Here is a 27,802-nt window from a genome sequence, read left to right on the forward strand (position 1 = left end):
ACCTTAAAATTTTGAAGACTTGGGATTCCACTCCCACCTCTGCTGCAGCCTTAGGCGCAAGTTACAATCTTGTAGTGTTACTTTACCATTTCTAAAATGGAAATAAAACTGATTCAACACAGGGTTGTTGTGAAGGCAACATACAAAGTTTGTAGAACATTTTATACACTTAGTACTCTAGTTGTATGTCATTGTTCCTTCTACTTAATGGGAATAAAAAAAGAGGCGCATCCGCCTCTCCTCACGTATGTAGAAAAATGTTGGCTTTGAATTTTTAAAAAGAAAAAAGGGGAGGGTGGCAACAGGTCAATGAGAACTGAGCATGCTCAGTGGCCTGCATTTGGCATGAAAAGAGCAGTTCAGCAACAGTTGAAGAAGAGAGAGAGAAAAAGCCAGAAAAAGGAAATGTTGGGGGGAGGGGGGAGGGAGGAACTAGCCTGTTCAAATCCCAGCCAATTTGTAGAATGACTGAATAACAATAGAAACCATGGTATTGTTATATACATTATTAAAACACTGAATAAACAGTGTCCCAGCATTACTATTTTTCAAACGTATATATTTATTGTTGCAATGAACAAAAAGTGAATTCATTTAAAAACATTATTGTGTACTGACTTCATAACAGTTTTCTGTATTTTCTCCATTAGTGGAGCCTAACATTACAATAATTAGCATCGGAGAGGGCACACAAAAAATGAGGTTTGAAAGGAGTCCTCTTTCTCTTAAAGGTTGAGAAACCCTGCTGTAGACAATACTGAGCTAGATGGAGTGATGAACTGATCTAATATAAGACGACTTCCTGTGTTCATTTGTAGAGAGAATGTGATGTTAAAAAGGGAGGGGAAATAATATTAGATACTGGATAAGCTTATACCCTGTGAATGAACAGAATACAAATCAGTATGCAGCTAATCAAATCAGCCTACTACAGATCCCTCTTCAGTCAGTTGCAGAAGGTCGGGGGGGGGGAAGTAATTCAAAGGAAATGCTGGAACCAAAGGTGTGTTTTCTTGATAGTCAAGATTGCTTCCCTGAGACAACTACCTTCTTTAGAGGCTAATGACCTTCTGCATTAGGCTCACATGGCTTTCTCCAGTCTCCTTTGGTGGGACAGCATCTCCACCTCTTTCATGAAACGAAGGCATAATTCGTCCTGCCATGGTAATGCCACACACTGAACTGCCACAGGGAGCCCCACAGCACCTTTCACAGCCTGCAAGAGATGTTCAAAGAGCAGAGTTACTGGGGATGCTTAAGCACTGGCTCTCAAACTTTCTAGAGTGGTGCACCCTGATCCTGTGCCTGTCTCCTCTGAAGTAAATCCCACTGACTTCAGTAGGGCTTACTTCCAAGTAAGCATGCATAATGGCAGAAAACTTAGGGTCACAGACTTCACCCTCTGAAAACAAGCTGAGGTCAATCATCAAGCTCTGCCCATCAATCAAAGGGTAGACTCCTGATCTCTCTCTCTCTCTTTCTCCCCCCCCCCTTCTATATATATGCTGCCTTGGGGGCTATTGGCCAAAAGACATTTTTTAAAAAGCTGCTATTGTGTTTCTGCATGGACAGGGAACATCAGGACTGCTCTCTAACAATGAACTGTAGTCAATGTTCAGGGTAAGTTGGGCTGTTAGCCAAATAATCCACCAGTGCTGCTCTCCCCTGTCTTTTGCTTAAAGATGGATTCAGACAACCATTTATGCCCTGATAGTCACTTAATATGCAATGAACAAGTTTTAAGGATTGCATTATTTGCCTAATTTTTTTGTAATTTGATCCCCTTCCTGTTACAAAATGAACACTGTCCTGAATGTTGCTGCTGTTAGACCTGCAACTCTTGGCTCAAGTCTCCTGTCATAAACTCTTCCTTCCTTTAAGAAAGATTCTCTATTTCTCATGCACAGTATTTCACCTAATGCTGAAACAATTTTGCATCAAAACATTATACAGTAGTACGTGGGAGTTGAACGTTCTGGCTCCCGAACAATCAAAAACTGGAAGTGATTGTTCCGGTTTTAGAATTTTCTTTTGGAAGCTGAACATCCGACGGAGCTTCCTGCAGCCAATCAGAAGCCACTCTTTGGAAGTTGAACGCTTCAGAAGTTGAACGGACTTCTAGAACAGATTCTGTTCTACTTCCAAGGTACGACTGTATAATGAATGACCTTTTGCAATTGTTCCTTCTCCAAATATCCTCTGGGTATATACGTTTGCTGTTTGGCATCAGCATCTGACACCCAATGCTTTTGCAGTAGTAATAAACATGTGGCAGTATTTCACAGGTGACATACAGTACTAGACAGTATCTCAAAGTGACATGTAGCAGTCACCATTTAACAACCGAGGTCCAAACAACATTACCTTAAATGCATGGCCACCCCAAATAATAATAATAATAATAATAATAATAATAATAATAATAATAATAATAATAATTTATACCCCACCCATCTGGCTGGGCCTCCCCAGCCACTCTGGGTGGCCTCCAACAGAAAGATAAAATAAAATAATTGATTAAACATTAAAAGCATCCCTAAACAGGGTTGCCTTCAGCTGTCTTCTAAAAATCTGGTAGCTGTTTTTCTCTTTGACATCTGATGGGAGGGCGTTCCACAGGGCGGGTGCCACTACCGAGAAGGCCCTCTGCCTGGTTCCCTGCAACTTGGCTTCTTGCAACGAGGGAACCGCCAGAAGGCCCTCAGTACTGGACCTCAGTGTCCGGGCAGAAGGATGGGGGTGGAGACGCTCCTTCAGGTATACTGGACCGAGGCCACATCTCCTGTAACTGTTTAGTTGCAGCATATGTGGGGCAAGTCATCATCATGCTCGGTGTTTCTCCATTTCCATTCCACATCACTGGAAGTTGCTTATGAGGGATATGAAAAGGCTGAACATGATGATGGTGTTGCATTATTCATACCCTTATATCAGTTAGCATTGGCAGTTTTGATAGATGACTTGCAATAATATTTATTTGGTAAATTTATATGTTACATCATCTTAACTCATTTATGCAATAGACAATTTCAGGTGTTGATGTCAAAGTTCGATTCTGAAATCAAATGCCACATTGTGGGATCAAATAGTTTGACATAAAAATCCAAGTTTTGAAAGCCACTGAACTTGAAAAGTTCGGCTCAGACATTGCTTAAATCCAACCCCCTGCTGAAATACAGCCACAACACGTGGCTAATGAATATAGTAAATGTGTTATTATTAGTAGTAGAATGTCACCCAAAATTTACAATTCATCAACTTCAACATAATATATACATCAGTCCATAACCAAGAAGTAGTCAATGTATTTGAACCACTTAAATCCAGGCAGACCTCTTTCAGTCTCTTATCCCAGGGGTCACCAAAGTGCCCTCGGTGCTGTCCCAGCTCCTCTTCATCAGCCTCTGTAACAGTAGTGACTGGCACAACTCCAGCAGGAAAGTTCAAAAGATTGTACAGCATGGTATACGAGATGGCAGCTGAGGAAAAAAGATTACGCAGAAGAAGTAGTCTGATGGAATTGACAAGAAGTAACGACACATACACAGAGCGAAAACTATCCCCAACCTACAGCCTTAAGTGGTAACAGGTTAGCCACATTAGTGAAAACGAGTCCCAGTTTATAGACCCATCCCAGAAAATCAGGAATAGCCTAAGTACTGCTATTTCTCCATTTGGCTTATAATGGAGAATGGCAAAAAGAAGATTCTGGGCCTCACTGCAAGTCCAGTCCCATTTCAGAACTGTCCTATTTCTTGACAGATATTCAAGAATCTTCATCATTTTTAAAAAGTGATTGAAATATACATACTCTGTGAATAATGAGGCTTACCCAATAGTTTTGAAGGGTATCCAAGATTAAAGGCAGGTCCCAGAACTGGACAGAGGACAACATCAAGCTTGCTTTTCTTCCACTGGTCAACAAACTTTTTACGATAAGCCTGAATGTGCAGTGCAAGAGCATGTTAGCGTTTAGATGAGCAGTTAGAAAGAGTCTGGAAACTGCAGGGGTTGTTATCTGTTGAGAACAATACTGCCAGCATAATCCACCTTATTTCAAGTGACATTTCTCTAATACAAAAATATATCCATTAAGCTGCATACAATATCTCTATTGAAAGTGAATTAGTTTGGGTGGAGCTGTAAGAGGGAGGTGCCTGTAAGAGTCCCCCAGGTACCTTGGACCTCGGTCATTTAAAATTTTACAGGTCATACTCCCTCCCCAACCTGCTGGGTTGCTAAAGTGCAAATTGAAACCCTGATTAGATGACAAAACTAGTATGGAGGGCTGTGAACCAGATTTGACTGAATTCTGAACCTATTTGGCCCGATTTGCATCCTGTCCAAATTGGGCTGAAGCAGGTGCAAAATACTATCAGTCTGATTGGTTTGTAACAAATTGATTTGTAGACATGTGTATAGATAGATCTGTAGCTCAAAACAGTCTCTCAGAAAGCCAGACAGAGTGTCTCCAAAGTGTTGCAATTGTTAATTACAACAACATATAAGGAGAACACAGAGGTGCCTCCTTCTCTAGAGGACTGAGAGGACCGGCTTGCCAGATGGCAAATGGGTGGGACCCCTTTCTCAACTCTGTGTCAGAAGACAAAGCCGGTGTCTGAAGTAGAGCTTTAGGGTTGGCTATGATGTGACCTTGGGGAAGAAAGGTTGCATGCTGGAAAAGGCAGCAAGCTGAAGGCTGATTTCTGTTTGAATCCAAAGCTGCAGCTATGAGAGGCCCTATGGGGTGTTAGTGCTGCGAACCCTCCATTGTAGGCTCAGGTTGTATATATGTGTGACTAAACCATATATCATAAAGACACCCCAGTCTCCACTGTGCCTCATCCCTGAAAGGAAACACAAACCCTGGGTAAGCACACCTGGAACCCCTGGAATCTTGAACTGCATTAAGATTGGGGTGGCATGCAATAATATATTCACAGAGGTGTGGCACTACTCTTAAAATTGGTTACAACCCATGGAGTGAAATTCATATAGCACAGTTTCTGTATTAAAACTGATTTCTCAGCCCAGATTAAGCTTTAATTTTTATTTGTCCTTCCCCCTCCACCACCACCACCACAAAAAAAATGTTACCATCACTTTGTCATTCAGCTCCCACAGGCAATTCACAGACCTGAAACATGCAAGACATACGGTAATAAACAGCTGATAATATCAAAATGACAGAAGACTGTCACTGCAAGATCATAAGCATGAGCAAGATCACAAGCACCTAAGACAAGACAAGCTTGAGGCTGGCCAAGACATCCTTATTGTACAGATTATCATTACCCCACATTCTAGAGCATCAAAGTTCTATTTAACATAAAGAATGCCTTTTATTTTCAGACCTCAAATCCAACTCCAATGGGTCCCTGATTTTCACAGTGTTATCTGGCAATGTTCATTCCTGGAGTACCACAAGCAAGTGCTGCTGAATCTGAAGTCATACTAGCTCAAGGTTGCACATTACTGATAAGAGTACAGCAGCAGGAAATCTAGCTCAGAAGGAGATTGGAGAAAGCAACCTCCCCACCTCACCCCATCTTATGTAAGGCACCATCCCTTACATCTTGTGCAGGCCTCGTTTCTGAATGTTTGTTAGAATCTATTGCAGTTCTTACCTTACTCCACACAGTGCATTGAGATGGCTGGCCAGTCTTGGAAACTAGAACGTAAACAAAACTGGATTCATTAGGACTAGCAGGTTTTTTCTTCATATAATTTTTTTGTTTGTTGGGGGGAAATCCCAAAAGTAATATCTCTAATCTTGGAAACTGATGACATTATAAATCTTTCTTTCTGGATCAACTTTACTATATGCAAATATACTAGCCAGAGGTTACTCTTGCTCATGGGCCATTGCAGTCCGGTCTACCAGCTCTACAGATTTCTATAGGCTATCTGGCTCCAACAGCAAGTCTACCACCTAGACTAAGCATGATGGAGGATAGAAATAACAGTACCTGGCCTGGGATGAACAAACCAGGTGTCCACCTGGACTTCCCTTCATTTCAAAACTGCAGTTGGAACAGAGTCTTAACAGAGTCTGCTGTTCTGATTTCTGTCCCAGCTGCTAAATTCTTCATTCCTCCTATGTACCGGATTGACAAACCTGCTATCTTTCTTTTCTTGTGCCTACCACCTCTGTCTCTCTAGTTTTACAATGTTTCCCACCCCTCAATACCACCATGTCCTGAACTACAGTGATAAGAGTTGGCACAGTGATTGTTCCAGATAATAATGGAAGAAATCTGCTCCAAACCATTTAATTACTAATACAAAAGTAAATAACCACCTAAAAGTGATTAACCTCCTAAACCAGGCCTTTGGCTCTCCAGATGTTGCTGAAACACAACTCCCATAATCCCTGGCTATTGACCATAGTTGCTAAGGGTGATGGGAATTGTAGGTCAGCAACATCTGGTGGACTAAAGGTTCCCCACTCCCAATCTAAGTAAAATGGTTGGGCCCTACAATATCTCAGAATACATCAACTCTAAGTAGCTTCTAGTGGAAGAAATGCACATAAATGGCACAGACATTGTAGCTCATTTCTCATTTTACACACAACATTTTATAATAAGAACATTGTTCTTAAACTTCTCTCTGGAGCAGCAACAGCACAAGATTAGTAATATAAATGAAACCTAAAGAGGTCCAAGACGTACCCAGGGTTTGACAAACTTGGCCAAAACTTTCCTCACCAATTTTGGGATTCTAAGATGAGCCACTTGGGGTTGCAAGCATGGGTCGACTATATCTCTTTCACTGGAAGGCAACAGAAGAAGAAGGTGAGATAGGCTGATCCGGTTCTCTTTTACACAGAAAACATTGATTTCTCACAAAATTATACTCCAGCATGAAACATGATAAAGCATCAAATATTAAAAACTTCCCTAAACAGGGCTGCCCCTTCATGGATCAATGCCTTGTCGTGGCGAAGGGGCTTGAATAACTCAGAGAAGCTATGAGCTATGCCATGCAGGGCCACCCAAGATGGACAGGTCATAGTGGAGAGTTTTGACTAAACGTGATCCACCTGGAGAAGGAACTGGCAAGCCACTCCAGTATCCCTGCCAAGAAAACTCCATGGACAAAGACAACAGGCATATAAAAGTTATGACGCTGGAAGATGAGCCCCTCAGGTCGGAAGGCGTCCAACATGCTACTGAGGAAGAGCGGAGGACAAGTACAAGTAGATTCAGAGCTGATGAAGCGGCTGGGCCAAAGCCGAAAGGACGCTCAGTTGCGGATATGCCTGGAAGCGAAAGGAAAGTCCGATGCTGTAAAGAAAAATATTGCATAGGAACCTGGAATGTAAGAACCATGAATAGAGGTAAGCTGGATGTGGTCAAAAATGAGATGACAAGAATAAATATCGACATCCTGGGCATCAGTGAACTAAAATGGAAGGGAATGGGCGAATTCAGTTCGGATGACTATCATATCTACTACTGTGGGCAAGAATCCTGTAGAAGAAATGGAGTGGCCCTCATAGTCAACAAAAGAGTGGCAAAAGCTGTGATGGGATGCAATCTCAAAAATGACAGAATGATCTCGATACGAATCCAAGGCAGACCTTTTAACATCACAGTAATCCAAGTTTATGCACCAACTACCGGTGCTGAAGAAAGTGAAATTGACCAATTCTATGAAGACCTACAACACCTTCTAGAAATGACACCAAAGAAGGATGTTCTTCTCATTACAGGGGATTGGAATGCTAAAGTAGGGAATCAAGAGATAAAAGGAACAACTGGCAAGTTTGGCCTTGGAGTTCAAAATGAAGCAGGGCAAAGGCTAATAGAGTTCTGTCAAGAGAACAAGCTGGTCATCACAAACACTCTCTTCCAACAACACAAGAGACGACTCTACACATGGATATCACCAAATGGGCAGCATCAAAATCAGATTGATTATATTCTCTGCGGCCAAAGATGGAGAAGCTCTATACAGTCAGCAAAAACAAGACCTGGAGCTGACTGTAACTCAGATCATCAGCTTCTTATAGCAAAATTCCAGCTTAAACTGAAGAAAGTAGGAAAAACCACTGGGCCAGTAAGATACAATCTGAATCAAATCCCTTATGAATACGCAGTGGAAGTGAGGAACAGGTTTAAGGATTTAGATTTGGTGGACAGAGTGCCTGAAGAACTATGGATGGAGGCTCGTAACATTATACAGGAGGCAGCAACGAAAACCATCCCAAGGAAAAGGAAATGCAAGAAAGCAAAATGGCTGTCCAACGAGGCCTTACAAATAGCGGAGGAGAGGAGGCAAGCAAAATGCAAGGGAGATAGGGAAAGATACAGGAAACTGAATGCAGATTTCCAAAAAACAGCAAGGAGAGACAAGAGGGTCTTCTTAAATGAGCAATGCAAAGAAATAGAGGAAAACAATAGAATGGGGAAAACCAGAGATCTGTTCAAGAAAATTGGAGATATGAAAGGAACATTTCGTACAAAGATTACCATAATCAAGGACAAAATTGGTAAGGACCTAACAGAAGCAGAAGACATCAAGAAGAGGTGGCAAGAATACACAGAGGAATTATACCAGAAAGATATGGAGGTCTCGTACACCCCAGGTAGTGTGGTTGCTGACCTTGAGCCAGACATCTTGGAGAGTGAAGTCAAATGGGCCTTAGAAAGCACTGCTAATAACAAGGCCAGTGGAAGTGATGATATTCCAGCTGAACTATTTAAAATTTTAAAAGATGATGCTGTTAAGGTGCTACACCCAATATGCCAGCAAGTTTGGAAAACTCAGCAATGGCCAGAGGATTGGAGAAGATCAGTCTACATCCCAATTCCAAAGAAGGGCAGTGCCAAAGAATGCTCCAACTACCGCACAATTGCCCTCATTTCACACGCTAGCAAGGTTATGCTTAAAATTCTACAAGGCAGGCTTAGGCAGTATGTGGACCGAGAACTCCCAGAAGTGCAAGCTGGATTTCGAAAGGGCAGAGGAACCAGAGACCAAATAGCAAACATGCGCTGGATTATGGAGAAAGCTAGAGAGTTTCAGAAAAACGTCTACTTCTGCTTCATTGACTATGCAAAAGCCTTTGACTGTGTCGACCACAGCAAACTATGGCAAGTTCTTAAAGAAATGGGAGTGCCTGATCACCTCATCTGTCTCCTGAGAAATCTCTATGTGGGACAAGAAGCTACAGTTAGAACTGGATATGGAACAACTGATTGGTTCAAAATTGGGAAAGGAGTATGACAAGGTTGTATATTGTCTCCCTGCTTATTTAACTTATATGCAGAATTCATCATGCGAAAGGCTGGACTAGATGAATCCCAAGCAGGAATTAAGATTGCCGGAAGAAATATCAACAACCTCAGATATGCAGATGACACAACCTTGATGGCAGAAAGTGAGGAGGAATTAAAGAACCTTTTAATGAGGGTGAAAGAGGAGAGCGCAAAATATGGTCTGAAGCTCAACATCAAAAAAACCAAGATCATGGCCACTGGTCCCATCACCTCCTGGCAAATAGAAGGGGAAGAAATGGAGGCAGTGAGAGATTTTACTTTCTTGGGCTCCTTGATCACTGCAGATGGTGACAGCAGTCATGAAATTAAAAGACGCCTGCTTCTTGGGAGAAAAGCAATGACAAACCTAGACAGCATCTTAAAAAGCAGAGACATCACCTTGCCGACAAAGGTCCGTATAGTTAAAGCTATGGTTTTCCCAGTAGTGATGTATGGAAGTGAGAGCTGGACCATAAAGAAGGCTGATCGCCGAAGAATTGATGCTTTTGAATTATGGTGCTGGAGGAGACTCTTGAGAGTCCCATGGACTGCTAGAAGATCAAACCTATCCATTCTTAAGGAAATCAGCCCTGAGTGCTCCCTGGAAGGACAGATTGTGAAGCTGAGGCTCCAATACTTTGGCCACCTCATGAGAAGAGAAGAATCCTTGGAAAAGACCCTGATGTTGGGAAAGATTGAGGGCACTAGGAGAAGGGGACGACAGAGGACAAGATGGTTGGACAGTGTTCTCGAAGCTACGAACATGAGTTTGACCAAACTACGGGAGGCAGTGGAAGACAGGAGTGCCTGGCGTGCTATGGTCCATGGGGTCACGAAGAGTCGGACACGACTAAACGACTAAACAACAACAACAAAACAGGGCTGCCTTCAGGTGTCTTCTAAAAGTCAAATAGTTGTTTGATTAACATACAAAATTTGCTCTCCTGGGATGTGGTGACTACAGCCACTCAATTTGATGGTTTTAAAGGGGGGGTTAGACAGATTCATGGAGGACTGGACTATCAAGTTGCTACTAGTCAAGATGGTTAAATGCAACTTCCACATTCAGAGACAAAATACCACTTGCTGAGGAACAGTGGAAGTGGGATATCACCCTCATGTTCTGCATTTGGGCTACCCAGAGGCATTTGGCCGGTTCCTGTGAAAACAGAATGCTGGGCTCGATGCCCCTTTCATCTGATCTGACAGGATATTTCAAGGAAGTTTCCCATGCTAAGAATGCAGTATTAATTGGCAAGACCCTTTCCACAGTACTGTTGAACAGGGAACTAATTTGACTACTTCAGAGTTTGACTCTGAAGGTTGAGACGTACTATGCGGCAGGAGGGGGCCATCATTGGCCGCTCCACCCTCAGGCAGCAAAATGTCTTGAACCAGTCATGCTTTGAATACCTGGACAGCATTATTTGATTAGGGTTCTTGTCCCCCTCTTTGCTCTTCCCTTGTATTGCCTTTTAAGAGTCACAGTTACTTACAACATAGCCAACAGAGTTGAGCCTCCATCAGCAAAAAGGCCTTTGAAATAAAGTTCATCTATGGCATAGTCCACTGAAGGTGGGGTGAAGGGAATGAGCTGCAAAAAAGGGTTGGTATCAGGTGCAAATTCAAAGTCTTCTTTCACAAGCACACCCCAACTTTCTGCTCCAAACAGAGGTCAGGATTCGTTCTTTCCCCATCTGCTGTTTGTCTGCTCGGAATACAGACAGATGCACAGAACATCTTTCCTTCCCAAGACATACAAGATACAGGAACCTGTTAGCCAAACTGCATGTCACACTTAATTTGTCGTGTGCGGTCCACCTCCACCACCTTCCCCTGCCACTAAAGGTGGGGCATGATAGAGCAGTAGAAGACTATGCATGGTGTGGAGAAAGTGGATAGAGAAAAGTGTTTCTTCCTATCTCCTAAATCTAGAACCCATAGGTGTCCAATGAAGCTGAATGTTTGAAGATTCAGGACAGACAAAGGAAAGTACTTATTCCCACAGGGCCTATTTAAACTATGGAATTCTCTCCCACAGGAGGCAGTGTTAGCCACCAACTTGGATTAGACAAATTCATGGATAATAAGGCTATGAATGGCAACCAGCCACAATTTCTCCCTATATTCTCCCCCCACTGTCGAGGCAGTGTGCTTCTGAATACTGGTTTCTGGGAACTGCAAGTGGGGACGGTGTTCTTGTGCTTGGGGCCTGCATGTGGGCTTCCTATAAGCAACTGGTTAGCCCCTGTGAGAACAGGATGATGACTTGTTTGGAGGACTGACCTGCAAGATTCAGAGAAGTGCGAACAGGATGGCTGTGTTTCACTTCATGTGTTGCTACAGAATTAGGTATGCCCATCTATAAATGCAAACTGAATTCCTTCCTTCCCTCACCCTTACCTTACGGTGACAATGCATTTACATTAAATGTCTTTTATTTCTTTTGGTCTTTCTTTCTCAATTAGCTATCCCTCCTGAGTCCCTCCTGTGTGAGTGTCTGGAGGCGGTTGGAGGATGGATGACGGCTAACAGATTGAGATTGAATCCTGACAAGACAGAGGTACTGTTTGTGGGGGACAGGAGGCAGGCGGGTGTGGAGGACTCCCTGGTCCTGAATGGGGTAACTGTGCCCCTGAAGGACCAGGTGCACAGCCTGGGAGTCATTTTGGACTCACAGCTGTCCATGGAGGCACAGGTCAATTCTGTGTCCAGGGCAGCTGTTTATCAGCTCCATCTGGTAGGCAGGCTGAGTCCCTACCTGCCCGCGGACTATCTCGCCAGAGTGGTGCATGCTCTAGTTATCTCCCGCTTGGACTACTGCAATGCGTTCTACGTGGGGCTACCTTTGAAGGTGACCCGGAAACTACAACTAACCCAGAATGCGGCAGCTAGACTGGTGACTGGGACCACATAACACCGGTCCTGAAAGACCTACATTGGTTCCCAGTACGTTTCCGAGCACAATTCAAAGTGTTGGTGTTGACCTTTAAAGCCCTAAACGGCCTCGGTCCAGTATACCCGAAGGAGCGTCTCCACCCCCATCATTCTACCCGGACACTGAGGTCCAGCGCGAGGGTCTTCTGGCGGTTCCCTCGCTACGAGAAGCCAAGTTACAGGGAACCAGGCAGAGGGCCTTCTCGGTAGTGGCACCCACCCTGTGGAATGCCCTCCCACCAGAGGTCAAAGAGAACAACAATTATCAGATCTTTAGAAGGCATCTTAAGGCAGCCCTGTTTAGGGAAGCTTTTAATGTTTGATTTCTGTATTTTAATGTTTTGTTGGAAGCCGCCCAGAGTGGCTGGGGGAACCCGGCCAGATGGGCGGGGTATAAATAATAAATTATTATTATTATTATTATTATTATTATTATTATTATTATTATCCAAGTAGTTAGGGCTGGTACTGTAGAGACCCAGGAGGGAATTAATTACCTCTGAAATGGCTATTTACCCCACAATGGAAGGCACCATGATGATGATAATAATAATAATAATAATAATTTATTTATTATTTATACACCACCCATCTGGCTGGGTATCCCCAGCAACTCTGGGCAGCTTCCAACAAAATATTAAAATACAATAGTCTGTCAAACATTAAAAGCTTCCCTAAACAGGGCTGCCTCCAGTTGCCTTCTAAAAGTCTGGTAGTTGTTTTTCTCTTTGACATCTGGTGGGAGGGTGTTCCACAGGGCGGGTGCCACTACCAAGAAGGCCCTCTGCCTGGTTCCCTGTACCTTGGCTTCTCGTAGTGAGGGAACCGCCAGAAGGCCCTCGGCACTGGACCTCAGTGCCCAGGCAGAACGATGGGGGTGGAGATGCTCCTTCAGCTGACAAAGACCTTTTTTTAGATTTTTCCAGTGTTCCCACTTCCAAGAAAACTCTATTCTGCAGACTGAGCATTCTGTCCTCAGCGCTTAACAACAGCCATTTGTAGACTGCTTCTGGAACTGGACTGAATGTGCTGTGATGAGTAGAGCCAACCATCTTGCAATTAACTTTCTTTGTACTTGGCTACACAGATAAATGCAAAGGGCAACAGTCCCAAAGGTACACACCGTATGGCCAGCTTCTTGGAGAAGCTTCTTGGTTTCATGCACAGCCCGCCTCATACAGGGAGGAAGCAAAAAATAGCCATCAGTGTCATAATAGCCAATCCGAAGTGGCGTGGAACTAGAGTATACCTAGGAGAGAGGAGAGAACCTCCAGGTAATATCATCAATGGATGGAGAGATTTGCAATCAATTTGTGGAAATCAGTATTGGTTGGGGGGGGATTGCTTTTGTACTATGCACTGAACTAGATATCTCAAACATCATAGAGCTGCTACCAAAACCAGCAGTCGCATAAACAATTAAAGTAGAGTACTAGAGTAGAGTGTTGGTTTGGGATTGGGGAGATTCAGAATAGTCATGAAGCCACGAAGCTTATTGGGTTATCATGGGCTAGTCAACAATTTTTCAGCCCAGGGATGGGGAACCCTTTTCATCCTAATGTCACATTTCCTTCTGGGAAATCTTCAGAGGGCCACATACCAATGGTGTACAGAGCCAGAGGCAAAAGTGGGAGGAGCAACTAATGTGAACAGCAACTCACAGTAGAGTAGTTTCTACAAACACTCACACACTTCTCTCTGTGCTTTATCCCAGCAAGCAATAAGTATTCTCAGAGTTTAAGGACACACAACCAAACCCTTAATTGTTATAAGGAATTTAAATTTAAATCAGAACATATCCTTTAAATTGAAAAATATTACATAAAATTGCTTGGGCTTGCTTAACACTCAGGGGCAAAGCTCCATTATTTGTTCAATGTATGAAAGAGCAGGATAATAATGCAATATTACAGAGCTGTTTAGTTTCAGTGTAAGGAGATGTTTTGGAGCAAAAGAGCAAAGTGGGGAATCAAGTTAATGCAGAATGAGTAAAATTCATAGCAGGGAAAGGGGGAGAAAGTTCCTAAGGCAACATAGGTTGCTACCAAGGCACCCTCTGCAGTGACTCTGACAATGGCTACCAAATTCAGGAGCAGTGTCCAGCTACAGTAGCAATGTGGTTCTCTAAAATATCACCCAAAACACCCCCACACACTGAACAATTCGCAATGTAATCTTTTATGTACCTCTTCATTGAAAAACACAGGCGGAACGAAGGGGTCCAGCTGGAACATGTCATCACATAAGAGAGCCTTCATGCACAGAGCTAGACTTTCCACATCCCTTGCCATTGGGCCCACTGTTCCTGGAACTTCAATTGAAAATAGAAGCTGATCATGGTTGCACATAATGCACAACCCATAGGATTTGGGACTGTCAGATATGGAATGATATCTTGAGGCCATCTAACAGAAGGACAGAAGTGCATTCCAATCCCTAGGACTGGTTCATAACATATATATTTTTAAGTTTGCATTTTTTAAAGGCAAAGGGTGAATGAATGAGTGAACATACAACTGCACCAAATAAATGGGTGAAGAACCCAACTGAAGTATGGAGTGTGGGGAGTGAGAGCTGATTCCACTTTTAACTCGCTAGTCAAAAACAATGTAAGTTTAAAGCTGGAATGATACCTGGGGTGGACATTGTTTAAATTTGACCCATTCATCACTTTGGGGAGATCACATCCTTACCCCACCAATGTGGTTGAAAAGTGTCTTTCAACTACACATTCAACCACCGCACCCACCCAATAATCATCCTGCCACAGCACATACTGTACATGCACTTTTTGCATTCAATCAAAAGTGATCCTTCAGACCTTTCTGAATTTGGATAGAAAAGGGAGAGGTCCTTTACCTGTGAGTATTCCATCAATGGGGCCCCTTACTCCTGAATTGCTGTAGAACAGAGAAATGTCAGAACATGCAGCTGGTAAAAAAGTAAATCTGATACATGGACAGTTCTGCTGCCACCAGAACTACTGCCAGCTTCTTGGAGGATGGCCACCCAAACAATGAATTATGTTGAATGCATGCTCAGACTGGCTACTTTTGTTGAACGAAAAGCATTTGTGGAGCCCTAAGCCATATCAAAACCCTGCCTTGGTTTCCTGTCAAAAATCGCCCCCAGCTATTTGCCCCAAAGGTGCTATTTACCAGACATGAAAGCAATGCCATAAACCAACTCCCCCCCATGGCTGGTGCCTTCCAGATGTTTTGGACTATAAATAACTCTCATGATCTAATGAAACCATCCAAGGTTTTATTCTGTGGTTAGTTGTGACAAGAAAGATACAAGAATAATAATGAAACCGAACTTAACCTCTTCAATGGGAAAAAAATAAATAAATCTGTTCACTATCACTGAATCAGATAGATTTCCTTATTCATTAATTGAATTTATATTCTGTCCTTCCGTCTGAAAGAAAGGATATACACAATAATTTATCAGAAGCAGTTTTCTTAGCAGCAAATTTATGCAAATAATGGAGAATTGTCTTTATGTAGGCTGCTGAGTCAATTACTTCACACTCAGAAAGGCAAAATCAATGTCCATTTGCCGAGCTTCCCCAGCTGCATAAATGGGTTGCTGCCCTGGGTGTGTGTTTACCAGTAGTTTTTTAAATATATCTGCTGGGTTGTTGTTGTTGTTGTTGTTGTTGTTGCACTTTTAACTGGTTTTAAGCTTTTTTTAATTGTGCATCACCTTGAGATGCTTGTGTGTAAGGTGATTAATAATAACGAACAACAACAACAATTATACTATAAGCTGAACTATGCATAGTAAATATTTTTTAAAGGGATTTATGGGATTTGAGAGAGGCTGGCATGTCTGTGTGGATGGCTTGATGAGTATTGCAATCAGCATAATATTCACATGTATTTGCTATGCTAAAACCACACCAGATGGAAATGGGAGTAATTTTATGGCTTTAAACAATGTTTAACCAGGATTCCTGGCTTAGCATGGCATCCGAATCAGGGATAATTATGTGCTTTGCTTACACAAACCACAACAGGTAAGCCAAAACACACCTTAGCTTCACATCACAGTTTGTTTGGACAAAAAAAAATCCTACAACCCCCAGTTTGGACATAACACACCTTATTAAGTCAGATATTATGTTGCAAACTGAGTCTAAAGATTTTGTGAATATAGCCATGTATACTGTTATTCCTGCTATTGTTTAATGTAATCAATATAATTTGTGGGAATGGGAGAAGGATGAGTGACTTTTTGGAAAGGTGGTTCTGCAAGGTTACCAGAATCAGGAAAAGCAAGTTCCAATGCCTAATAATGATAAACAAGAGATTGTTTAACATTAGATTAAAGAAATCCACATTCCTTGGGAGATAAGGCTGCACATGCCAATTTGCTTAGACCCTCAAGGATGAGAACAGAGATCATGATCTTTGAGTTATGTAGCCAGAAAAGGCTTTGCATTTAGATGGCGGCCTGAAAAATGCAAGGATCTTGCAATCTCAAAAACTTTCCATGTCAGTTCTTGCAATACAGATCATATCTCCAATTAAGACTGCACCACATAACCAAAAGACTGAGTTGAGGGTATAAGAGTTGTGACGTCAGAAGAATCTTGAGTGAAGATTACTGCAACTGCCCAAGAAAGGTTCACCATGGTCCAGCTCCACCAACTCTTGAGCCTCCTTCAAGTTCACAGTAAATATTAACTATGGTTTACCATGATTTTTAAACTGTGCCATCGAGCAGATCACTCCCCTAATAAGTTCAAGAGCTACTCAGGAAGTCATTCATCATCTTTCCCAATGAGGTCTCTAATATTTATATTATGAGGGAGAATTTTCATGCTTCATACCAACGAATGCCAATCATTTGCACAGTAGACAATATTTTCAGTACATACCTCAGCCTACCTGCTGTTGGCTTCAGCCCACAAAGACCACAGAAGCTGGAGGGTAGGCGGACACTTCCACCCAAATCTGATCCAAATCCCAGGATGGACCCTCCTGCAGCTATTAGGGCACCTTCCCCTCCAGATGATCCACCAGGGCCTCTCTTATGATCATTAGGATTCACTGTCTGGCCAAAAATAGAGTTGCTGCAGTCATAGCTACAAGATGGTAGAAATACAGCAGTTACCCATTTGTTTGTTAGAAGGCAATCCTCAATGCACTTGCTAAAAATAAATGCCTGTTGAACTCACAATGGAACTCAGAGATCCGTAATGCTGGCAGATAAGCAGCATTCAAAATACTAACACCCTGTATTGGACATGCGCCATCAGCCAGACTATAATGGGCTGAAAACAGAGGTCAGGTAAAGGGACCCCTGACCATTAGGTCCAGTCGTGACCGACTCTGGGGTTGCGCGCTCATCTCGCATTATTGGCCGAGGGAGCCGGCGTATAGCTTCCAGGTCATGTGGCCGGCATGACAAAGCCGCTTCTGGCAAACCAGAGCAGCACATGGAAATGCCGTTTACCTTCCTGCTATAGCGGTTCCTATTTATCTACTTGCATTTTGATGTGCTTTCGAACTGCTAGGTTGGCAGGAGCTGGGACCAAGCAACGGGAGCTCACCCCGTCACAGGGATTCGAACCGCCGACCTTCTGATCAGCAAGCCCTAGGCTCAGTGGTTTAACCACAGTGCCACCTATAAGTTTAGGCAGGCCCAACCCACTGATGAGGCAGGGTGAGGCACCCGCCTTGAGCAGCAGAAGCCTCAAACGGCAAAATAGGATATACCACCCTTGAGTTTAGGCAATGTTTAATGCCCGAGCAACAGAACTGTGGTATTGGCCATATCCGAAAGAGCAAAAATACTCATAATACTAATTTAGCTTGGAATTTCCAAGAATGCATTCCATTGTAGAGCTACATTTCAAAATAGGCTATCAGGGCTGTTACCCAGGCAGTAGAATGGTTGAAAGATCCAAATAATGGCAGGCTTCTGTATTTGCAAAGATAGTGGAATAGCCATTATAGGTTGTGTTCAACTAACTTTTACTGAGAAGAGGAGACACATTGAAATTTAGGAACCTAAATTAGTCATGGTCATTAATCTCAATGGGTCAACTCTGAGTAAAAGTTAGTTAAATGCAACCTATGTGTCTTTCTTCCCTAGAGGCCTCAGTGCAACCTGATATGTGACTAGCACTCAGTGCAACTTCATCTGAATACGTCTGTTGCCCTGCTGTATCTTAAGATCCTTCAACCCACGTCCCTCTCACCTATGCTAGATATAGAGCCAAAGGCTTGTCCCTGTTTTGCAACATTATTATTATTATTATTATTATTAATATTAATAATAATAATTTCTATACTGCCCTATACCCGAAGATCTTAGGGCAGTTCACGTAAAATAACAAATACATAAAATCAAAACAAAAACAAGCCAGTTAAAAACCCCAAACATTGTTACTATCTACACTCTTTGCATCAAAGATGACTGCAAACTCCTGGAGGAACAAAATAAACACAGACTCGCCATCTTGAAAGATGGTCACGTTACACTTGGTGGCCAAAACCAAATCATTGGCCATTGTCCAACACTGCCTCCAGCTTGCTAATATTCTCATTCTCCTTTAAAAATCTACCATTTCCAGAAGTCTTCCAGCTGCTCACCACCCAGAGCAGGCAGCACTGTGGGACTTTCTAGGGAACAATGGAAGTTGATGATGTTCCATCACTCTTGGAGGGAATTGAATGGCCAACCTGGGTGCCCACAGTGTTCACATGGTACATATCAACCTATCTCATACCCATCACTGGTGATGAATAATGTGCCTCAGGATCTGACATTTTGAGTCAGTGCAAAACTTTTACATGTATGATTTCATTTTGTCAAAAATCAGAGTGAATTGATTCAGTACACAAGGTTGACTTGCACTGGTACACAAAAAAGCATATGTGTCCACTAACCATGGTAACTTACTTCAATAAGGATTGTGGGACATTGGTGATTACAAATGGATTTGCTCCCTGCCTTTTTAGCACCTCGACCAGCACACTGTCCTCTTCTGCCAAGGCACTAAGTGACTGGACAAAGCCACATGTTGATAAGTGACCCTAGAAGCAAAGGAGCTTGTTAAATGCCTGCATGGTTGTGGTTGTTTTTCAAACTATTAGAGAAACAGTTCTAAATCAAAACTCTGAACTAGCTCTGTGTTTTGATAACTATCCAACACCATACCCTGCTTAGGGGTATTTTCTGCCAGGTATTCTAACAAAGAATTCTGTGCAGCTTAAAAACAGTCTTAACAATAGCACACTTTGCATTGCCATCTCAGTACATGCTGCAATACCAAATAGCTGAACAGTCAACAGTTTTTATTTGTCATGCTCTGTTTTGAAGTTCTAACCATAATCTTACAAAGCTTTCTTATATGAATCCCAGATTTGCTTCCCCAGGCTTTTAGTAGTCCTACTTTGATCCATCTGCACCCAACTCTAGATAACCATTGTGACTCAGAGAAATGGAATCACCTTATATGCAATGTGATCCTTGATACTGACAGGCACGCCATACAACAAGCCCCTTTCCTTCTGTTTCTTCAGCTCCTGGAGATGTTGCTCACATTCTGGAATAAAATGGCGCACACAGTTCACCTCCTGGTGAACTGCTAAAGCCTTCTCAGTGAAAAGCAAGGGGAACAAGGTGGAGAATGAATTAGTAATAGATATGTTTCCTTTTGATACGGCATTTTACATTCTGCAGATATCTAAATCCAAATGAGCTTCTCTGCTACGTCAACCCTAAGCAAAACTAGGAGTGCAGAGGAAGCTAGACATTCCAACCAAGATACCTTTGGCGGGACTGGGGACGTAGTGTGTCTGTGGCCACACAAAAGCTTACTAGCCTGGAAGAAGCAATACTTTGATTCTTACAAATGAGCTACAGCATACTCTGATTCTACAGGAATGCATCCAACAACAGATTAAAGGTAAAGGGACCCCTGACCATTAGGTCCAGTCGTGACCGACTCTGGGGTTGTGCGCTCATCTCACATTATTGGCTGAGGGAGCCGGCGTATAGCTTCCAGGTCATGTGGCCAGCATGACAACAAACAGATTACTACAAGGTTAATATTAAAATACTGAATCCTACACTGAACCAGCTCTACCATTAGGCAGAGTGAGGCAGCAGCCTCGGGCAGCAGATGCCAGAAGGTGGGGAGTGGCACCAAGGATTCAAGACAGAGTTGGGTATGTCATGTGGCCTGCCTCATTCACCCTAAGCTACCTTGCAGCCTTTAGGAAGGGTGGAGAAAGCTGTCCTGTGAGTGGTGTAACTTAGGTACAGCTGAGGGTCCAGTTAGCTTCTGTAAATGAAATTTGAGAGGGAAGAGGAGAGTGCCATTCTTTCCTCAACCCCAGGCAGCAAATTGTCTTGGACTAGCCCTGACCATACTCTTGTTGCTCTCACAATCCCCAACTTACTGAAGAGTAATGGATCTTAACTGTGGGAAATCCAGTGAGAGAGAGTAAGTGATCACGATCTGGCAAAACTATGCTTTAGACCTGAAAGTGCAGACTGAGACACGCAAGAACCCAAGACCTAAACAAGTATTCCTAACTGTAAGAGGTGGTGTTGGGAGTTTCAACTAAATTAGGAAAAATATGGTAAGTTTGTGCAAATTTACTGAAATAATCCTGGCTGCATAGTGCAGGGTTACGTCCAAATATTTTGGCTACTGTGAATATGGGCATCCCCCCCCCAGAGGGACCTGTTAAATAAACTATATATTGATTTATCTGAAAAGATTTCTATACTGCCAAATATATTTGTAAAAGTATCAAGATGGTGAAGAACACAACGTATCATTCTTCTCACCTTTTCCATGTAAGTGTAAAGGACACATTCTGGAGACAAAGACCCTTCCTTCAGCTTCTCCACTAGCTCTGCCACAGGCAAAGAAAGGACATGAGCAGCTTGTACCCCAGGATTCTGTAAAGACAGCATACCGTATGGCAATTCTCGTGGAGAGGGGATGGGGAGCTGAGACCTGGGGGCCTCTCTATCCAGCCCTCAGAACTCTCCTCCTCCTCCTTAGGCCACACCCCTCTCCCAAGGCCACACCCCCTCACTGTCACAGAGCAGCAGCCCCCTCAAGTGCTCTTGCATGGCACTCATCTGTGCTTGAACTTTGACAATGACTTCTGCATGCATGCCTGGATAAAGACTGGAGAGATGTGGGGGGAGTGGGGTATACACACTTTTGATGTGTATACCCCACTCCCTAATGCAACCTGCTGTAAAAAGGCAGGAATCATATCCCTTGCTTTGTCTGCTCCCCAACCGCTTCTCCCAGCCCATCACGGGCATGTTGTATCTGGAAGGCTGCCCTCGAGGGCAGTGTCTCTCAACCTTTTTCTGACCATGGCCCCCTTTCAACCTTTCCTCCCCTGTCCTACCAGTGTGGTGTAGTGGCTAAGAGCCGTGTACTCGTAATCTGGTAAACCGGGTTCGATTCCCCGCTCCTCCACATGCAGCTGCTGGGTGACCTTGGGCTAGTCACACTTCTCTGAAGTCTCTCAGCCTCACTCACCTCACAGAGTGTTTGTTGTGGGAGAGGAAGGCAAAGGAGATTGTGAGCTGCTTTGAGACTCCTTTGGGTAGTGTTAAAGCAGGATATCAAATCCAAACTCTTCTTCTCCTTCTTCTACCAGTAGAAAGGTGGCTATTTTGTTTGTAAGCAGAGCATGTTTTATTTATAATTTTTATAATTATATAATTTAACCTGTGGCCCCCTTGGAATATCCTGGAAGCCAGTGCCAGATTTACATATAAGCTAAACAAGCTATAGCTTAGGGCCCCACTCTCTTGGAGCCCCGAAAAAAAATTTAAGGGGAAAATACCGGTACTGGATGTACATTTCCAAAATATAAGATAAAAAACAAATAAAATAAAACCTACATACAGCAACAGTGTTTTGTTGTGTGTAGGCTTCTGTGATGTAAATAATGGGTCTCACCTGTTAGCATGCTCCCTAAAATATCACCGGTTTGCTCACTTCTATATATAGGGTGCCTACATTCTTTATGGACTGGTTGCATGGCAGCATGTGCAAATGGCTTTAGATACCTATTAGGTCCACAAATTACAAAATAGCACGTATTCAACACAAAAAACAATGATAATTTGTTGTTGACAAAGGACAGCTGGACCCATAGCTGCCAAGTTATCCATTTTTTAAAGGGATTTTCCCTTATGCTGAATAGGCTTCCTCGTGAGAAAAGGGAAAACTTGGCAGCTATGGCTGGACCAGTAGCTTAGGGCCTCATCAAACCTAAATCTGGCCCTGCTGGGGGGTCCCAGGGGGCCATACCCCCCCGGTTGAGAAACACTGCTCTGGGGAATGGAGTCTTTGGGCTAATAAGAGTTGCCCACTCCTTCTGTAGAGTTTTGCTAATGTCAAACATTTACCAGTCTTTCTACTTCAGTTGTTCCCAGACGACCACAATCAAAATCTTATCGTACTAAAAGTTGGATTGTTCACTGAAATTCTTTTTTTCCATCAAACGATTATTCCAACCCATGTCACTACAACAGAATTCTATGGTGGGAATATCACACACATATCTGAGAGATGCATACCTGCTGTTTAAACTCCTGAACAACTTTTTCCATTTGAGCCAAGCCATGGTCTCTCTTCCTTCTTGCTTCTTCTATTTGTTTTTTGATCCTATTCTGGCCCATCCATTTGAGTGCCAAGAAAGCTGCAGCTGTGCTGCTGGTCAGAGCAAGGACAATGTGAAGGTCAATCTTAACCTGGGGCCTTGACTGCCTCAACCATTCGTGGATCATAGTGTAAGCACTCTGCAACTTTCTGGAACCGGATCAGCAGACAGTATTTGGGGATTCTGAAAAGGCAACACAAAAATAACGTGAAGGCCAAATAATTGTATCAAACTACTCTATATGCACTGTTCACCACTAGCTGCAGATAATTTCATATGTCCCAAAATGCACGGGAAGACATTTACAGCCTTCACCTCAAGCGAATGCTGACAATGAACTTGGAGAGCAGGACTGGTCCAAGACATTTTCCTCCCTGAGGCAAAGGACAATATGACACCCCCCCCCACACACAATTCCATGTACAGAAGCCAACTGCACCAGCAGTCAAACCCTATTCAGTGGTACCTCGGTTTACAACCACAATTGGTTCCGGAAGTCTGTACTTAACCTGAAGCGAACTTTCCCATTGAAAGTAATGGAAAGTGGATTAATTCATTCCAGACTGTCCGCGGAGTACTTAAACTGAAGCGTACTTAACCTGAAGCGAACTTTCCCATTGAAAGTAATGGAAAGCAGATTAATCCGTTCCAGACGGGTCCGTGGAGTACTCAACCTGAAGCATACTTAACCCGAAGTATGAGTGTAATTGGTTCTGGAAGTCTGTACTTAAACAGAAGCATAGTTAACCTGAAGCGAACTTTCCTGTTGAAAGTAATGGAAAGTGAATTAATCTGTTCCAGATGGGTCCGCGGTGTTTGTAAACCGAGGTGGTTGTAAACGGAGGCGGATGTAAACCGAGGTACGACTGTAGTTCTTTCAGTAGAGCATGAGACTTTCAACCTCAGGGTAGTAAGTTCAAGCCCTATGTCGGGCAATTCCATGATTCAAAACTGATGGTGGCACAGTGGTCGATTTTGGGCTTTCAAATTTCAGTGGCACCCTGTGCGATGCCAAAATTCAGCACACACACCCCTCCAGCCTCTCACCTTCTATTCTAAGTCACTGCTGAAGCACCCCTGTGGTGCCCTCTGGGCTCAGCTCTCAGTGTGGTTGAAACAGTCGCCCTCCCCTAAACCTGCCTCTGGATGGAGTGGGATCCTCCTCCATACTTGAGACAGCAAGCAAGATTAAATGTCTCAGGACAAGACATGTAGCAACAGAAGGAAATGGCTGAGGAATTCAAGAATGGCTGCTGGCTGCTCCTGTTGCTGCCCTGCTAGCCTCTGTTGCTGGCAGACACGTCACTTTGCCTAATGCGCCCTGGTTGGAAGTATGAACTTCAAGTGTGATTATAAGAGTGACACTAAGTAGGATTGGAATAACACTTGCAGTTCAATGGTGAATTTTGGATAGAATGGAGATGTGAAAGATTTGGATTATTATAAAAGATGCAGGAGGACCCACAAAGGGGAGGAGGGAAGTGCAGGAGATTCTATGGAATCTTGTCTTTATGTTGTATGTTGGATATGTGGTTGTAGAACTGTAATTTGAAAAACCAAATAAATAAATAAATAAACAAAGCAAGAATGACACTATAGTGGTACCTTGGGTTAAGAACTTAATTCGTTCTGGAGCTCTGTTCTTAACCTGAAAACTGTTCTTAACCTGAGGTTCCACTTTAGCTAATGGGGACTCCCACTGCCGCTGCGCGATTTCTGTTCTCATCATAGCTGCCAAGTCTCCCGATTTCTCCGGGAAACCCCCGTTTTTTAAAGCCATTTCCGGCTTCATCCCGTACGGCGAAATATCCCGTAATTACCACGATTTCTCGAGACTGTGCCCGTCTTTGTGAATGTGGTGCTCTTTCCCGTCAACCAACCGTACCTCGTCCACCTCCTCAGCTCTGTGCCCGCCCCTTTCTCTCCTTGTGATTGGCCGCCTTGGCAGAGTCTCCCTCAGGGATTGGTAGCCGGCATGCTAAGGAGGGTTTGGCTGTGCACTGTGTAATTAAGTTAGTGGGGCTGTCTCAGTACGCGCTAGAAGCGGCGGTGAGCTGGTTCAATCTCTATGGAGGTGACGGAGGGAAGCGCTCGGTGGCTGCTGGCGGGCTCCTCTAGCAGCAGCAGCAGCAGCCTGTGCCTCTCTCTCTCTCCCCTCCCAACCCTCCACCCCCTTTATCGGTGGATAATGTTCAGAGCCTGCTTTTCAAACGCCCACTGTAATAAAAATGATCTCTTGAAAATCCAAAATGATCAATCTCTTCTCCCTTTCTTCTTCTTCCTGTCCTCCTCCTCCTCCTCCCCCTCCCCCTCCCTCCTTTATGATCTCCTTTCTGCAAGACCCGGACGTTCAAGAAGGGGAGGGTGTGTGGGAGTGCATGTGCGTGTTTTGGGTTTTTTTTGCATTGCACCGAGCGCACTTCTCCAGGTCTGTCCCGTCCCCCGTCCCTCGTGCTCAAGCTCTGCTTCCCCGTCCCCCCCATCAAACTCCAGGATTTCAGTTTATTATTTTATTACACCATCAATGCTCGCCCTCCTCCTCCCCAGCTGCTGCTGCCGCGGCTGCTACTACAAACACATCCCTTTCCAAGCCCCCTCACCGTGCCTTTTTCCTCTTTATTAATGTAATATTGGGGAAGGAGAGGAGATGCCCTCCTCCCGGGGAGCCCCTTCCACGTGGCCCCTATCCCCCCCGCCCGGCGGCAGAGGAGCGTGTGCGCTCTTCGGATCGGCTGCTTTTCTGTCCCTCTCCAACGCCCCCCCCCAGCTCAGGGAGGGAATGGGTGGCGGATTCCTCCTGAGGGGGGAGGAAAGGAAAAAAGCCAGCGGTAGCAACACAATCTTTCAATCTCGCCAGCCAGCTCGTGCCAGGGAACTTAAAGGAGTTCGCGCGCCCGCGTGCGGGGGGTTTTGGCTTCAAGGAATGCAAGCGAGAGAAGGGAGCAGGTAGGGCAGCAGGGCTGTTGCACCCCTCGAGGCGCAGGCAGAATCCGGGGAGAGGAGGCGAGCGGGATCGCCTCTGGCTGAGGAGGCTGTGTGTGTGTGTGTGTGTGTGTGTGTGTGTGCGCGCGCTCGTGGCGTGTGTGTGTGTGTGTGGCGCACCTCTCATCTGCTGGCTGCTCCTGCTGCTGCTGCATTTGCGAGCAGACTGAGAAGGGAAGGAGGTGAATGCCGGAGGTCCTTTCCGGAGCCTCCGCGAGGAAAAGGGAAGGGGGCTGAGGGAGGAGGAGAGGGCTGGCTGGGTGGCTGGGCAACCTTCATGGAGCCTCGGCTCCTGGGCTGGAAATCGGGCAGCGCTGGCACCGGAAGTTGCTTCTACGCAACTTCCGGTGCCAGTCTGCTGTGGTCCCGTATTTTTCTAACCCAGACTTGGAAGCTATGGTTCTCATCCTGAAGCAAAGTTCTTAACCCGAGGTACAATTTCTGGGTTAGAGGAGTCTGTAACCCAGGCATCCCCAAACTTTGGCCCTCCAGATGTTTTGGACTACAATTCCCATCATCCCTGACCACTGGTCCTGTTAGCTAGGGATCATGGGAGTTGTAGGCCAAAACATCTGTTTGGCCGCAGTTTGGGGATGCCTGCTAACCTGAAGTGTCTGTAACCTGAGGTACCACTGTAGTTCATTTAGCTGAATGCCACAATAAGCACGGTTCTTCCTTCTTCCCACATCCTCTTGCCTCAAACACACACATTATAAGCATATTTCATATGTTCAATTTATGCTATTTAGCTGAAATGTAATGAATTTTTTAAAAAACTTTTTCAAAATAAGCAATTTTAAAAATAAAATAAAATGCCTCATTTGGGTTAGAGTTCCACATAGTGATAGAGGGAAAACATGTTTTTCTACATTTTAAATAGATAAATAAGGATGGAGATAGGGCCTGGAGGCCCTCTGGAAAGTTTCTCAGATAGCCTTTTCAGTAACTCATCCCTCCTTTCAGTGGAACAAGCTAAGGACTCTGAATACAGAGTGCTTGACACTGTCCTACAATTTCACTGCTCTGTACCTACCAATTGTAAAGTGGACACAACTAAGGAAGGCTCACCAAATACATACAGAATTAGTTGCTTTCTCCCCAGTGAAATGTTATGGAGTTAATTACTACATGTGCCGATTTAATAAAAAACAGGATTTTAATTCATTTTAAAAATAAATAGATCTAGCTTTCCTGCTTGGATAGTGCAAAGTTGAGGACCCTGTGGCCCTCCCAATGTTGCTGGGCTGCAACTCCCACCATACCATTCTGAGGCTGATGGGAGCTGGAGTCCAACAGGGTCCCTATCCTGGAAGACTGCAGGGTCCCTATCCTGGAATAGTGGAGTCATCCAGTTTCTACCTCCTGCCTAGCTCTGGACATATATGGGCAGAGTTGGACATACATACATGCATGCATGCATGCATTGCCAGCAGCCTATGCACACACAGAGAAAGATGTGCACATTGAAAGAAACAACAACCTTGGTCAAGCATCTGCTATGCATGCAGTAGATCCGACGTTAAATCTCTAGCATTTCCAGATTGGTTCTAAAATCCCATAGAGTCACTGCCAATCAGTGTAGTCAATATACTGGACTCAGTATAAGGGAGTTTCCTATGGACTCCTGGAGACACTGCACTACCTTCCTCTGACTCTACCCTCCCTTTTCCTTGTATAAATGTGCATCAAGTAGATGCACTTTCCAGACAAATGCACAGTCACATAAGTCAAATTCTTAAATCTCACTTTGTCTTTCTCACGCTCTCTAATTTTCTTCCCTTACACAAAAAAAGCCCCACTTACCTTCTCCTCTAATCTCCTTCTCTTCCCTTGAAGCTGAGGAATTGCGCAAGCTGCTCAGCATTCGGAGTGGGTGGCCCCAGGGAATACAGCCAATGGGGTAGGGGTTCAGCAAGTGAACTTTTTCCTTCTTCAGGAAGCACTACATGTGTGTTT

The 27,802-nt window shown here is 44.0% G+C and overlaps 1 protein-coding gene across 2 annotated transcripts; it reads right to left on the bottom strand.

Moving 5' to 3' along the window:
- Positions 1 to 538: 538 nt before the first annotated feature.
- Positions 539 to 27,788, bottom strand: LOC118088621 (vitamin D3 hydroxylase-associated protein). 2 transcript variants are annotated; one of them, XM_035122481.3, is made up of 16 exons: positions 27,650 to 27,788; positions 22,782 to 23,047; positions 21,018 to 21,131; positions 19,670 to 19,813; positions 19,119 to 19,252; positions 17,089 to 17,295; positions 15,063 to 15,103; positions 14,390 to 14,514; positions 13,327 to 13,452; positions 10,763 to 10,860; positions 6,675 to 6,774; positions 5,628 to 5,671; positions 5,098 to 5,137; positions 3,833 to 3,941; positions 3,334 to 3,479; positions 539 to 1,216 (listed from the first exon to the last, which is right to left on the bottom strand). In XM_035122481.3, the coding sequence occupies exons 2-16, from the start codon at positions 22,989 to 22,991 to the stop codon at positions 1,082 to 1,084; spliced, it is 1,773 nt and encodes a 590-aa protein (XP_034978372.2). In that variant the 5' UTR covers positions 22,992 to 23,047; positions 27,650 to 27,788; the 3' UTR covers positions 539 to 1,081. The 2 variants fall into 2 exon arrangements, with proteins under 2 accessions (XP_034978372.2, XP_088530214.1); XM_088674088.1 differs by lacking the exon at positions 27,650 to 27,788 and having other exon boundaries at positions 19,670 to 19,764; positions 22,782 to 22,914.
- Positions 27,789 to 27,802: the final 14 nt, after the last annotated feature.

The sequence above is a fragment of the Zootoca vivipara genome, chromosome 7 (genome assembly GCF_965207765.1).
Source record: "Zootoca vivipara chromosome 7, rZooViv2.hap1.1, whole genome shotgun sequence".
NCBI classification, from domain to species: domain Eukaryota; kingdom Metazoa; phylum Chordata; class Lepidosauria; order Squamata; family Lacertidae; genus Zootoca; species Zootoca vivipara.